The sequence below is a fragment of the Ambystoma mexicanum genome, chromosome 2p (genome assembly GCF_040938575.1).
Source record: "Ambystoma mexicanum isolate Mex_15411 chromosome 2p, UKY_AmexF1_1, whole genome shotgun sequence".
Classification (NCBI taxonomy): Eukaryota; Metazoa; Chordata; class Amphibia; order Caudata; family Ambystomatidae; genus Ambystoma; species Ambystoma mexicanum.
This window is the reverse complement of record NC_090923.1, coordinates 1,228,970,337-1,228,986,400: the sequence shown is the minus strand read 5'-3', so window position 1 is coordinate 1,228,986,400 and position 16,064 is coordinate 1,228,970,337. Positions and strand designations below refer to the sequence as shown.

General features: G+C 42.8%; 1 protein-coding gene across 2 annotated transcripts in view; it reads left to right on the top strand.

Annotated features, from left to right (window-relative positions):
* Positions 1 to 14,665, top strand: part of MMD2 (monocyte to macrophage differentiation associated 2) — a 452,296-nt gene extending 437,631 nt beyond the window's left edge. For both annotated transcript variants that reach the window (XM_069645518.1, XM_069645517.1), the window contains one exon: positions 4,335 to 14,665. In XM_069645518.1, the coding sequence (XP_069501619.1) occupies positions 4,335 to 4,544 (210 nt within the window). In that variant the 3' untranslated portion in view covers positions 4,545 to 14,665. The remainder of the gene's footprint in view (positions 1 to 4,334) is intronic.
* Positions 14,666 to 16,064: the final 1,399 nt, after the last annotated feature.

The window sequence follows — 16,064 nt, the reverse complement described above, 5'->3', positions numbered from 1 at the left end:
TTTCTTCTCTGCTACTATTATCCTTCGGATCTCCACTCTTCCCACCTTCTTCCAGCGTCCCGTCATGGTGCTCACACACTACTCCCCACATCGCTTTGTGTTACTCCACCTGGACTACCTTATTGCTTTAGGATTGTTTCTATCATTCTCCACATTTCCTTCTGTGCTGCCCTTATCATTTTCACCTGTTCCCACTGGTAAGGGATCTGCTTGATCAAACAATCATCTTTTTGGTTATCTCTCGTTGCTGTATCTCGGTCGGTTCCCCTTTGACGTTTTCTTATGCATGTTGATTTACAACTACGTTTTGATTTTCCAAATTAGATTTTTGGTTGAAAAATTGTTATTTACTCTTTGTTTTATCAATTTCCTCGAACCTTTGGTTACATCTCCAGGGGGCTTATCTACTAGGCCTTATTTGTCTTTGTGGCATTGTGACCCAGCAGAATACCGTTCTCCCCTGGTACTTGGTTTACCCATGGATGTTCTCCTGGTGGAAAGTAGGTTACCGTTCCTATAAATATTCTTTGGGAAAGCAAGAGGAGCTAAGCCCAGAAAGGGCATATCTCACAAAATGTGACACGCCTCATGCCATTTGTTTGATTGAATTTCATATCCTCCATCTTGTCTAAACTCACTTAGGCCAAGCACAGATCTGACCTTTGGCCATGCTGTGTTCATTTATCCTCCTCAAAACTCTTTATATTTTTGTTATCCTGTTTTTTAAATATTGTTGTACAAGCCTGCCATTTCAAGCCTTCGGGTCCCTTTTATATGTCTCGCGTCATCTTTCTCTTTCTTTTTACCTATTAGTTTTGAGGGAGTGGTTTTCACACGCCTGTGATGTATGTCCGTGTTTTGCTTTTCTCGCTATAGAGGGATTGTGGGTGGCAATAACTTGGCTCTCTTTGGTAGAATGGATAGATCGCCTGTGCCCTTTGTGTTGCTTTGGATGCAGGCATGGGGGTCCTCATGATTTGAGTGGAGGCCTACTTCCTCTATTGAATATCTTTTGGTGAGTCTTCTAACCAGCAACCTTTTACATTTTGTCGTTCTGTGCCCTTCGCCTATTTATCGTCTTACTCTCTTCATTCTCTTTCTTACCTATGTTTTCTCTGTGGGACCTGTTTTGAGCAGCCTTCCATCTCATGGGTTTCCCAGGCCACTTTCCTTTTTTTTTTGCTACCATTGACAAATTACATTTCTTATTGTACGTTAATTGGTTTTAGGCCATCTTTCTGCCAAACCCCCCTCTATGATCTCATGGATCAGGGTCTCAATGCCAGGAACAAAAGACCGAATTTGCAGAATCCAGTTCACGAAGGCCATCTCCATAAGGTTGGTCTTTTGTTCCCACCCCCTTCTCCAGGTTCTTTTTGGGGGGATCCCCGGCAACCGCACTCCACCTGACCCGTTCCCTCCACTTACCTGCTTAGGCTCCTGTTTTCTTCCTCGTCGGTCCTCAGGCCACACAGCCAGAGGCCCCACTTATGGCACGGCATGCTTCTGTACACAACCTATTGTGTGCCTGGATTCCGGCATAGCGCCCTGCAGACTGCGAACGGATCGCACTCTCCTCTCCAAGCACCTCTCTCTCTTCCCTTTTCCATGCAGGTGCTACAAAGCAGGGGGATTCCTTAGGAATCCAAGGCGTTTGTGCACGCATGAAATAATCATGCTCTCGTATATAGCTTCGGTTTTGGCTGGTGAGTACAGGGGCAGGCGGAAACTGCAATCGTTATTGGTTATGTTCCATTTCCCCCTCATCGCTATGGTTTCATCCCGTTGGTGGAGGCTTGGGGGTTCCTCGTATGCTCTCATGCAGCCATTAGCCACACATGAAAAATGATCCAGCAGGCACTGCAGTCTCTGTCAGCTTCTCTCTGTTTCTATGGTTCCACTATCGACATCGATGCATCAACTGCTTCCAGTAACAGAACGCCCACCAAGTACAATATAGTTGATCTCTCACACTGCATGCCAATCATGAAAGATTGACTTTCCCAACAAACATTTCAGTATGAGAACGTTTAGTAGCAGGCAGTGGCTCTATTGCTGGATGCCAGTTAACCACCCCTTCTACTGCTTGGTCACCTTCAATAAAGTTAACCACCACATGTGTCAATGCTTTGGGTCAGACTGGCATGGCCACGAGCAGTGGCAATGAAACAACAATCCTTGCCGTGTAAGACTAGCATGCGCCCAGTAACAGAAGAGGTTCTTTAATTTTGAAGTTTGGTCAAAAGATGAGGCCGAAACATGTCTGCGGGTGCTTGAGGTCTCGTGCAGAAGAGATGGGACCAAGGAGTTCAGGCTGGACTGCCTCTTCTGAGGTGGGATCAAGACTGCTTTGCATATGGTCTTTCCCTTTTCTATAGTGGCTTGGCAAGCTAAAGACTGATGGTCTGGAGGGTTGCCAGGGCAACTGGCTGTAAAGATTAATTCTTAACCTTCCAGCCATCGCCTCTTTTGTTTGGCAATTGATGTACACAGCCACCAGGTTGAACCGGTACAAAAGCACAAAGGCACACGCTGTTTAATACCACAGTGCTGTATCAAAAGAGAACTCTGGCAGCACTTACGCCCACCCCGTCCACTGTGGTAAGGCGACATCACGCCCAGAAAAAGAAACAAGGGGGAAAAGTGTGCCTTTCCTCTAATGCAAATGAAAGATAATTTTCAAAATCAAAAAGAAACCAACGCTGGATCTCTCACATTAAAAATATGAATTCATCAAGCAATAGAATCAAAACAGTGTTGCAAGATCCTCCACCTTAGAAAAAAGAAACTATCCAAGTCATTTTTTTTGGTTTAGAAAAAGTAGGAATATCTCCCAAAAACCCTAAATTAGATAGAAATTACCAATTGACTACAAAACATAAACAGGAGAGACTGAACAATGCATATCAATAATCCATTATGGAAATGAAGGGCCCTGCCTTCTTCCTCAGGGTCGCCCAGCAGAACTGGGTCTGCCTGCTTTCCTCCTCCCCGTCAGTGTGTCAGACAGGCTTTCTCATTCAATCAGCACCGCCCTATGGGATGCGTCAGGCAGGGTCCCATCGTATGCTGTGACTAGCGCATGCCGTGTATTCTCAAGATGAAGTTTTGCAAGTGTGGACCATCTTCTCTGAAAAACATAAAGAACGAAAGGGGACTGGATGGGCCGCTTCAGTGGAGGAGGCAGGTTAAGTGAGATGGGGAGGTGCGGATAGGTGGGGCAAGTGGAATGTGGAGTGGAAGGGCGAGGGAAGGGGAGTGGCAGGGTATCCTAGGTGTCTCCCCACAGAGGCAAAGGGCGTTTTGGCAACTCCTATTTTGTAATAAGAATTTAATTTTGTAAACAGAACATAGGACCATATGACTATGGTGGTCTTATCTAGCATGGCCCAAACATTTCCTTGAACAGGCACTCTGGCACATCCTGCCCATCTTCCGTGTGGAACAAGGACATGCAAAAACGACAAAGGTCACTCTTTGCCTGAGGTCTTACTACACATGTAACCCTAGTTCAGGCTCATCAGACGTGTCCTACCCTGGCTGTGGAGATGCAAGGCTTATATCTGTCCGACTCATCTCTGAAGGCTCGTAAGTTAAAAAGAAAATCCCCTGTTTTAGTTAAAGGGCCCAGAATAGTTCAAGTGCCTGAATTGCAAATGAGTCCCTGTTGGATTCCTTTACTTTCTTACCTCCAAGTACTGAGTTTTTCTAACCATAATAATTTTCTTGGACTACAGCAGGTACAGTCTGCATCCTTGCAGCATGCACAAGTTAAGCATATGCAAGAATTTGACTTTCTCAGGCTTTATTGGATCCTGATCTAAAAAGATTTCCCTAGAAAGGAGCAGGAGTCATAATTACCAGCCCCTCCTAGAGCAGACCTGCATACCATTCAGTAAATCCTTGAAATGCAAAAGAAACTATACCAATATAAAAGAAATATTGAATAAGTGTCAAGAATGGGGGGAAAACATCAGCTAGGGAACACCAAATAGAAAGAGTCGGCCTTCAAGGCCGAGAGCAGCAATGAGAGGGTGGCGTGCATCTCAGGCAGGGTGGGATTCATTTCTGTGCCTCTCGCGGCACTTACAAAAAAAATGCCTACCTCTCTGTGCCCTAACTGCCACCTTCCTTAGATCCTCTAGGTTCAGATGTCATCGCCATAGTTTGGTAAGGCGCACACACTCTAAGGACATGAGACTACAATAATTGAAGAAGAGTGGGTGGGGGGGTCCTATAAGGATACACTTTGTTGGCTTTCAATGGCCGCCACGTGGTATAGGAGCCGGGAGAGAACGCTCCTGATTTATGCCTACCCTTCTGTCTCCTAACAGGCTAACCGCGACGGCCTCCTGGAACTGATCATTGGGGGACTTCTCTACTGCCTGGGCATGGTGTTCTTCAAAAGCGATGGGCGCATTCCCTTTGCGCACGCCATTTGGCACCTCTTTGTGGCAATCGGGGCTGGCATCCACTACTACGCCATCTGGAAGTACCTCTACAAGCCCGACGAATACACGCCAGAAGTCAAAGTGTACAAATAAGGTGGCACCTTGAACCGTCATGTCCATCCATGGGAATTGTCTTCTGAAGGACTTTGCAGAGTTTGTGAAAGAGCAGATGTTTGGGGGGCAGGAGGGTGCAGTAGTTATTTTATATCACCAAAAGGTGAGTCCTGCCACCCTTAAACCTCAGAAAAGTGCCTGATACCTTTCAGTTTCTCTTATGGTACTGTATCGACCATATCGAGTGTCATTAAGACAATAGTTTTATAACAAAAAGAAAACTTGGTGGATTTTAGCGGGACAGTTACTCACTCTGATTCTAGGAGAACTGGCACCATGCGTAACAAGAGGCTTTGTTGACAGTCCAACCTCCCACAAAAACGAAAAAATGAATTACATTGCAGACTAGGCTGACACATTTCTACTTTGCGGAAAAATGGGAATGAGTCCCGAGAGGAGTTTCACCAAAATGGGATTTTCCATAGTTATAGCAGGAGCTTGTACGAGCTGTCTTCAAAGAGAAATTGCTCGTTTTCACAGGCTAGATTTCTCTCCTTCAGAACAGCTTTCTGAGTCAATCCATTATCAATTCCATCACCACTGCCTCTACGGACATACTCACTAACCCTCCCCTTCATCCACTTCCGGCTCCGGCTTCACCAACACCAATTCCATTACCTTTTTCTATTACCCCTTCGGCTACAGTCTGGCTATCCCTTGACAGCCGCACAAGAGTCTACACACTTCAGACCAGCCTCATTGCTGTATGGCCCCTACAGTGGTGATTGGGACAGTATAAAAGCTGATTAACATAACAGAAGCTGCCCCAGACTGAGTGGTTGCACACTTGATTTGCTAACTCAGCGGGCTGGAAGAGGTTTGGACCCATGAACTTAAACTAAAATCTACTGGGCACATGAGTAATGGTGGTATGCTCTTTATAGAGTGATAACTGCCCCAGGTTTCCATATCAAAGTGGTACAAATGACTGGTGTTTTAATACCCTCAGCCCAACTCCATGGCAAGCATTTGATTGGCCTCAGAATGACAATGGCACCGTATGAAAGGTCCACCTGTGACGTACAGGTGACACACAGCTCTCACTAACCATTGTGTGATCTTCTGGGCTATCACATTAGGATAAGGCAGCTCTGACTGTGTTTATTGGCATAGCACCACAACTCGATTGCCCAGATTGTGACGTTGTTTCAAGGTGAATTGCAGCGAGTAGTGGCAATTCCCCATGCTGCCTGAACCGGATGATCCCGGAGCACAGCTGACAGGCTCACGCTGCAGACTGCATCTTAAAACCTGGTATACACACATGTATGTGCTTAGGTTCATAATGTTAATGAACAATAGCAGAGTAAACTCAGGACAGGCACAATTTGTCTGACGTGTTTGTAGTCCAATCTCTCAGGCATACTTTGGAAATATTTCAGAGGGAATGCTTAAGCCTTATGGACCGAGGGAGGGGTCAGGAGAAAGGGATAATCGCCTGCCCCCAAGTTAGGGGAAGAGCAGTTATCCCGGCGGATAGTCCCATTCCAGGAATGTACTAGCACATTGAAGCCAGGTAGCTTGGTATGTTAGATGTGTTGAGAAATGCAATTGTTTGTGGTCCAGAAAGTATTGATCGCACTATAATCATTCAGGATCACTAAGAGGAAGTCAATAATGACTGTCTTGTGCTAATAGGATTTTTAGTCAGTAAATGTAACACAAAAAGCTGTGCCACATAAAATAAATATTTAATAAGTGTATAAATAAGTTTACTGCTGTGATGCACCCATACCACGAGACAGAGATGAGGCAATGAGGAAAAATGATACCCATGCCATTGAACAAGCAAAGTAGTCCTTCTGATGGGCCAAGACATCAGTGAGAGGCTTGTTATTGCGAGACCTGGAACGAGTGAAATGGGGGAGTGACTGGCTAAAGGCTAAACGCGGATCTATGAACGTGTCTCGTCTTTTTTTCACCGAATGACACTTTCAAAGATTTCTTTTTACCGATTTTACAAATTTTGTATTCACCAAAAAAATGCCTGGGGGAGATCCGCTGCCCCCTTATGCCCCACCCCAAACCCTTCGATATACCTTACCCCAACTTGCCATCTGCATTTTTACAGTTAAAAAGAAATTGGCAAAGAGTGCATCAAAAACAATTCTGCAAAAGAGTAATTCGGTGAAAGTGCAGAATACCCTTAAATGCTCGAATCAGGAAAACAGAAAATTGGCCAGCAGTGAAGATTCCTGAAGTTGAGGCGAACTTCTCAAGTTGACAGGCCACTTGCCACTCGGGCTCTCTGATTCCAGCAGGACTTCAATACTGGGTTCCTCTCAGTGCTCACAGGGTTTTGGCCACAGTGTGCATGCCAAAGGTTTCTATGGAAGGCCATGTATCACTCACTCCTGGAACCCTCTTTTTGTCAGCAGGTGCTGACATTGTTTGTTTCACAGAGCTGTAAGCAATAGACTCCTTTAGGAGAACCTCACTTCGCATTCACTTTGCAATACTGTTTGGGGTTCCTTTTTAATTTACTTGCTGGGTCCCTCTCTGTTACAATGCATCACACGAAGAAACACGGGATTTCCAGAATAGGGATTCAGTGGCCTATCTTTGATAGTGAGGAATTGCTAATGCAATGTTCTTCAATGCCCAACGCTACCTCATGTGTGATATGCTCAGTTAATCCTGGCCTTTTAGTTCACGCTTTGTAATGCGAAACTACAAGACTGTACCCGGAAATGCCATGAACTGTGCTCAAAAGGCATGGCTTTTCTCAGCAGCATAAACCTGACATGGGAAGACATGTTAGGAATGTAATTGCAGAATGTTAGGACAGAGTCACTTCACCTGGACCACAAAAATCTTAGAAATCTATGAAAACCGTAGTCATATCTGAGGGAAATGTGCCTGCTCTGCCTTTCCCTTTCACTATTACCTATATCCTATATGTCAGACCAATGAAGGCGGGTTACAAATCTCTGAGACGGGTCATAGGTATGTTAGAAAAGATGGGGCGTTCCATTTTAAAATATAGTATTGTATGTTCTGTGCATGTGTGTGTGTGTGTGTGTGTATGTGTGTCAATACATTTGCTCTGGTGATAACCTTCATAAATCCACCAGAATGTAACCTTTTCATGTGAACAGCGTCTTGTCACATTGCATCCACCAACATTTCAAGGCAGGATTGCTTCAAACCATGAATGAACAAGATGGCGATTTTTATAAACGTCGACACGAGTTACTCGTGATAGGAAATCGGATCCCCGAAAACTGCTGTGCTGTGAAACTGGACATAATTGATATGTTTTGGAGCTTTCTGAGGAAATGAGTTGAACCAAAAGCAACAAAGCTATATCTGCTTAAATGTGGTTGGATGGGATGAGTTGATGTTTTACTTAAAAAGAATAACTTCTGGGGAGTGTGAAGATTATTGGAAGAGCAAATTTACGGAATTTATTTTGAACATTGTTTTTAATAAAATTGAAAAATGCCCTTTGACGGGTGACAATTGAGTGCAACACTTGCATCTGGCGATTGTCCCTGATTGTTTCACAACCTTGAAACCCTGACATTAAATGCAAGGAGCGGGGTCAATGGCCCTTTGATTGAAGGAAGGGCTCCCGGTCCTGTATACCCGCCTGTTTGCCCCACGTTGCTGGGATACCACACATCTCTACACAGCAGAGGCAGCACTGAGCGCCTAATAATAATGACAGCAATCAATATTTGCCATACAGGTATAATACGTGTTGCTGTTAGTCTAGTGGAAGGTTGGAAACTCTTTGTCAACAAAGCCTTTATGCTCATAAAACTTGAATGTTTTCCAGCACTGTCCTCTGTCTTCAAGCACTGGAATACACCTTTTGTCTGAGTCAGTATTAACTGTACTGTGTACATTCCTTTTCTACACAAAGCACTTTTGGGGGGGCTGTCTTTTATATATGGTTATTAGGTTCCACAGAGATGAACTAGACATGCCCAAGTTCACAAAACCTGGAATGGATTTTCTTCTGGCTCCGTCAACAAATCAATGACAGTGTCCTTCGTTCATAGGGGGGACATGGCCAGTCCTGGATTGCATGTCACCTGAACTTGCGGATTGGAATCCAAGGATTGGCGTCCTAATATCATGTGAAAGCCCTTCTTATTAGCTATTTATGTGTGCACTGTTTTGGACAATTGCAACTTTGAAATACAGGAAGCTCACTGATTGACATCGGCCCTTTGTATCCTTTTGATCTGTTTACCACCAAACGCCTTACCTTTTGAAAGATATACAGTCACCCCCTTTGGGTGTGTTTGTAAATATAGGTGCATACGCAGAACAGTTCATCTGTCAACAAACCTAGAAATATCATCATTGGGCGTGCAGAACTTCACGAGGGATGTGGTCAACTGTGAATGTTCCCTGGTTGCCAAAGCGTCCAGATAAATCTATTGTTTTACATTTCCATCCATGATCAGGAATTTTGTTTCTGCAGATTGGGGTTGGAGTGGTGGTATGAAAGTCTCTGCTTTCAAGGGGTACAAGTCTGCCCAATTTTGCAAAACAGAAAGGGGAATGAACGGAGAATGGTGTGCAGGAGAGGCTGCACACAAGGTTGCTTCTTGTACAACATGCTCTCTTGTTTCCATCTGAAGGTCTGTAATGTATTATTTTGTTCCGTTTGCTTCTTTATTTGCTCCCTTCAAGCTGAGCATATACCACTAGATCCCATTTGAGATGAACAGTACATCAATGAGTGAAGGAAACCAGTACTGCATACATCATTTGGCATTTTCAGGTTGTCCTGAATAGCTAACACATTGTCTGACAATGATCCTGTGGCTTGTGCCGGCTTCATAATAATGAGACCGGAACATCATGCTGTTTAAGGGATTTTCAAACTAAGATTTCTCGAAGAGCCATGCTTCGGCAAACAAGGCCAATAAGGAATCGCAGAAACACGCATTCACACAAATAGAAACTCATGATAGATTGCGTCCACTAGTGGGTCTTCAAGCTTTGTTTGTATTCTTTTGACACACAAGAAATGTACATCTTCTGGGCCAAAATGAGTCCAATTATCTCTTCCTGTATTTTTGCTTCCAGGAGCTCAATGCCAATTCATGACATCAGCAGAACCACCAGGAAGTTCAAACACACTCTTTGTGTTTCCAGCTCTTTTTACGTAGATTGCATGATTCGTTCTTGCCATTTACTTACTACTGATGTGTTGGACCAACTCCAAAACTGTCTGAAAAACTGTTATTACTATCTAAAGGCCTAGGTTATTCAGGGTTCCAAGGTTGTATGTAAATGCATAAATAAACCTGTTGAGTGGATGTAAAACACTGTATTGCTCTTGAAAAAAGAAGCATTCCTAAATTAAAACTCACATCTGTGGAAGCCAAAGCAAACAGTCCCAATGTTGAGGATAACAGTATTAAGTTGAGATTAATTGTTTTTCAGTATTGCTCTTTTTGGCAGCGTACATTGGGCAGCAGTGGCCATGATTTTTTGTTGTTGTTATTCATCAACTCACAACAGCAGAGAGAACAGAAATACATAAGTAATCAACAATGCTTGGGACCTCACATCCAATCTGTTTGATAGTGTTTCTTCTTTTGGTAAACAAATGTATGTGGATGTTAAAGGCCTCGCGGACACTGTCTTCTCTCATTAGCAGGGCAGGTGTATGACCATCCGCAGTAGTATGGCCAGGTTGACTGATAAAACAACTCGTTATTAACGTTTCAGCGGTTTGAAGTAAAAGGTTGCTCTCATGATATGTATTTAACTATGTCCCAACACAAGGATGTTTCTATCAACTTTTCAGAGCACAGAATGCTGGAAGAGCACCTCTTTAGATGGTGGAAATGTATTTTGAAATCCTTGCATTCCCTTTTAACTGTGTTAATTTGATTAGGTGTATAGAAGGATGCAGCAACAAATACCTTCTAATTTAATGTCTACATATATGCTTACCTTTAACATACAGACTATCACAAATTGAGAAACAGCATTTAACATTCAACTGAGTATTGATGCAAAGCTTCATGGCACAGCATTAGACAAAATATGCAAAGTAAGTGTCATTTTCAGGCTTGATTTTCACTTAGTGCTATCTAATTTGTACAATAAAAACAACTACGTTTGATGAGGACAATTTACTGAAATTAAATGCAGAAAACACCACCTTTGGCTGCAGTCCAACATGGACTGGCTAAGGCTAATTTATTTACTAGACAAACCAATCACCACACTATGTTGTCCCTCCAGCTCCAGTGGTGTGTTAGGAATTTTAAACAGGATAAAGAACTGTTTAATTAAAGAGAAACTGCAAGCAAATTGTGTGCAGGGTCTGTATCTTTTTCATCAATTTCATCAAACACATATTTAGATGATGTGATTGACTAACACATTCTTAGCCTGATTCATGGAACATTTTCCTATGGGATTGCGCCATTATAAAACACTTCCATGAATCAGGCCCTCTGTTGGTTTCCATGATAAACAATAGGTAATATTTCATATACAGAAAAGGCGGACATGGAGGTGTTGTGTCTTTGCCCTGTTCACTTTGGGTGGGTAGTGAGAAATAATGTGCTTGTTCACCAGGACCACAGTTTCTCTTGAAACAGGTCTACAAAATGTCCCGGTATCTGTGTCACCTACTCCCCTACCTGGCCTTATATTGCATAACAGAGGGAATGCATAAACTGGCATATACTCCTTTTGATTTGATGCTCTGTTTCAAATGCTTTGCGATCCCTGTGTATTGAAATTGTCCACTGCAACTTTATAACTGTCAAGTAATCCTGGTAGTTAAATCAACAGGGTCACACTGTGAGGCTTTTACCGCAGGATCTGGAAACTAAGCCTCCTGTTCGATTTCTACAGACCAGTGATTAAGGGTTCACCAACAGCCACTCAATGCCCAGCTCTTAATAAATGTTGACTTTCGAATGGAAAGTGTTACCATTCTACCAAAATGACCACTTAAGAAATGAGTAGTTTTCCTGTCGCTGTACTGAGACTCTGGTACACACTGTCAGGAAAATCACCTCCCTTGAATCAGTCTTCTCACAGAGCACCAGCATTTCGAATGTCCTTTACAATGGATGAAGATACTTCAAAAGCATTTGCTAGTTAAGAAATCCTGCGATTGAAGAACAAATAATAAATGGTTTGGAAATCCTTTCTGTAAGAACGTCCAGGAGGTGATTGGGGATTCTGTTTACCTTGGTTTTTCCCACCTTGTACGACAACCACCCACCCACCCATCAAGCTAGCCGCAGCCTAGACGTGGTCTGTGCACAGAACTTTCCAATTCTACCGTTATACTACTCTCTTGGTCTTGACACTCTCAGATTATTTTAAGATTAGAAAACAATGCTCAAGATTGCTACAGTTCCCTTTCTCTGGTTTATACACCTCAACAAAGTTGCTCTGGGTGCCTTCTTTCAAGCATTTACCTGACTTGAAGCAGTTTCTACAAACTCACATACAACTATCCTAAATAATAATTGAGCATTTATATAGTGCTACGAACCCTCAGGTATCTGAGCGCTGCTTATTATTACCCACGGTGTGTGGTGCTCATTTATTGACCTCGGAAGGATGAAAGGCTAAGTTTGGCCCTGCCAGGATTCGAACCTGCGAGCCTGCACTCAGATGTCAAAGCGAGCACTCTACTCGCTGTTCTATCTGACCGGTGTGATGTCAGGTCAGATAGCACATTAAATGGCATTAATAACGTAATGTCCTTGAGAAAGATATTTTGAAGCCCTGGAGCACGGTGGCTCCGGTCAGATGTGGTGCACCCAAATCTAATAAAGCAACATTTAAATAAATGGTACATTAAAGACCTGCATACTTTTAAAAAGTGGCATTCTGGAGCTCTCGAAAGCACTGGAGAAAAAAAAAAACGTACATCAGCTCTTTCTGCCTGCATCGTATATTACGGAGGCGACAAACATACAGAATGGTGATCCAAAGCAGCTTACTGCCAAAGTATGACCTCCAACTCTCATTTCTCTTTTTTTTTATTCAAAGAGTTCGCACTTCCTCTCTCCGGCCATCTCTTCCCCAGACTCCCGTAAAAGAACTCTGCAAAAACTTGATGCATGGTTCCCAGTCACACATTGCAGATTCTAGAGCCAGCACTGTCCCATCTGCCATCCAGGCCTCTTCAAATAAAAGTGCACTTTGTGTCCATCCTAGGTTTTCAAGGTTCTCCTAATCATCACTTGCTACAACTTCTCTTAGCTTTAACATCTGCACTAGAAGAGTGGCACATCTGGACATCTGTTATCACTCCCAATCATTACATACCTTATGAATACATAACTATGCCAAGGTGATAGTCTTTGTCCACTTAAACATGCAATTATCCCTGCATTATCCCCTCAGTATACTGTACTGTATTTCTTATCTTTGATTAAGTACCTGTAACCTAAACTTTTGGAAGCGCCCAGATACCTGACGGCCCGGGGCGCTATATTAATAAATAAACAATACAACAACAATTACAGTGAAAATGAGAGGATGTCTCATTACCCATGACACATCCCAATGTCCTTGCAAATTTTACATCGATATCAGGTCCCCCTTGTGTGGCGCAAAGGTCCCTGGAACTATTGTCACCAAAACAATCTCAGCACATCTTGAATTAAATGGGATACTTAGCTGTTTCTAGTGAGGGTTCTGCTCCAAGCATGACTCTGAAACAACCCTCCAGAGCATCCGATTGCAGATCCTTCAAACCAGAGACCGTGGTATATCTTACACCTTGATTCCTCTTGACTTATCTGCATCCTTGAACGCAGGCAAACAGTTGTTGCCTAAAGATGTTATGATATTTGTATTCAGCTGTTCATGCCAGCGGCTCAGTTGACGGTTGACTAATCATCTATCGCAAGCAATCTTTTTAATAGTATTCTATTTAGAGGTGGGCAACCCTCCATTGGAATCTTGGTTGCAATCAAAAATATAATGGCTTGAATCAGCTCTAGTCAGCCAGCACCCTAAGGGCACAGCTCAGGAGTGGATTGGAACCAAGACTTCAAACGCTCAATGTGCCTTGTTTGCAGTTCAAACCAATAGTGACCAGACTGGACCCAAAACAGCACAAGTTGAGCTATGCAAGACTGCATTTTATCACATATGCGCCTACTGGTTCAAACCCCACCCATAGCCGGAGAATTACCGTTGCCTGCTAGCGTATGTAGAACGTTTCACTGATCTCCTTTCAACATTGATCCCGTCCGATTCTCCTTGTCTGTGTTTTGAACTCATACAAACCAGTTTGAACGGTAGGGTTCTCCTGTTGGTAAGAATCTGTTTAAAAAACATTTCAACCTGAGCTACGACCTTGTATCAGAATAAATTCAAATAAACACAATTTAAACGCAAAAGCATCCAAGAGAAAACGAAAATCTGCCAAACATTTCAGATGATTCGAGTTAGGGTACTAACCTTTGAAAACGTTTTGAGTTTCGTCTCCCAATGATTGAAATTGATTTGAATCAATTTTCTAATCTTAAAACAATATGAGGGCGTCAAGACCAAGAGAGCAGTATACAAACAATTAGATTTGAATTTCAATTAGTTCAAATGTGATTCCAGCCAGTTCTCACATGCCCGCTTGGTACGGGCTCATTTCTGCCCACTGCCCTACGGTGAGACCGAACGATTTCCACTTAGTGCCCAGTGTTCAGAGGCTATTCCTGCGGCGTCATTCTGGCACCAACTGCAGGTAAGTGCCCAGTCGGCAACACGTTGTCGTCTAAGCAAATAGGTTTTTGATCTACAAATCGAGGCGAAGGCTCCAGGGTTGGTAACTTACCGTTGGCCGCATTACTAAACTGTTACTCTCTGTTCTGTGGCCTCCTGTGGAAGTTGGCACAAGAAACTGCTGCCACATCACAAAGTACGGGTGTATCAAAGGTCCAACTCCAAATGGTGGCGTTCATTCAGATATTCGACTACCTAGTCTCGCTATTGAAAATCAAACCATTAAACGGGTGCTGCTGATTAGGCGAGGAAATATATAGTAGGAATCACTATAAATCTATCCCAAATTCTCATTTGAAAAACGTAAATCATACTTACTGTTCTTGTCTGAAACCATGGTATGTCATAGCTTCAAAATGTTTTCATTTATTTTATTTATTTATTTATTTATTTATTTAATGTGTTACAGTTTAGCTAATAAACTTTACACATACATGGCAACAAAAATACAATAATAAGATTAAGATTACACAATTAAATAAATGGCAATGCTAATAACAATAAATAAATAAATCTAGCATAGACACAATCATACATTCTAAGACCTAAAACAACCTAAATCATCCTAAAACAAGCCCTGTGGGAATCACATCAGAGCTCACCAGGATACGAAATACTGGCAATATTTGGAAGAAACGGTTAGGAGTTAGAATTCATAATTACAGGATTCACAATTACAGAGTCACGCATAGCCCAAGAAGGGTTCTAGTAAAGGTGTATCCCATCACTACTCCTGAGTGTAGATAATGCTACCTATTCAGATCTTAATGCCCAATTTTCCCTCTATGACCAACCAGATGTTGTATAAAGCAGTAAAAATGTGGATATTTTCGGAATTTAAGCAGTGATGCCAAAATAATGCCTTAGAGGTTGTTACAGAGTCATGCGTATACTTTCCCATATGTTTATGTATTATGTTTGTCATACTACTACATTGAGTCAGGACATGTCTAGCTGTCTCAAGAACATTATTGATTTTACACAATCTGCAGATCCTTAATGTCGACAGCAATCGATCTCTCCGGCCCGTGACCCATAGGGTCGGGAGTTGGTCCAGTCTTAATAGGAGTACAAAGCGTCGCAGTCTTTTGCAAGGGCATAAGTTAAGGTAATCTTGCGGTCTCATATATGTATACAACCTGAATTTCACAAATTCATAACTTTTCAATGCACTGAGGTGGGCAAAATTTTCCAACCAATCCCACATATCTATTCGCTTATCTAGGGCTCTCTGAAATTGCCAGGTGTAGTCCCCTTCGCGATACTTCCATCCTATATCAGCGAGATATCTTAACATTATAGCAGCGGGTGAGAGGGAATTTTGTTTTTTACATATTTCTTTATCCATAGCAATCAATACTGGATTTGTTGTACCACTACGCATTTTAATAAAAAACCCTAGTCTCTTTTTCATCACTATAGCTTTCAATGACGGTATACCCAGCTCTAGACGTAAAATGGCCATTGGAATTCCTGGGGGCAGCCCCAAGACCCGCCGCCAGAATTTCCCTTCTATTACTTGTAGCCAGCTAAGATCTAGGTCGAACAGGGCCTCTAGTCCATAGGTCACCATGGGTGTAAAAACCTGGACATATAGTTGGCGAGTGCCCCATAACGTGAAACCTCCTTGTTTGTTAGTGAAGTTCGCAACCAGCGATGTAACCTGCGCTGCTCGCGTCATCCGAGAATGTTTGCATATGCTATAGTCACCACTAGGCTCAAAGTCAATACCCATATACCGATAATGTGGGGCGTAAGGGATTATGT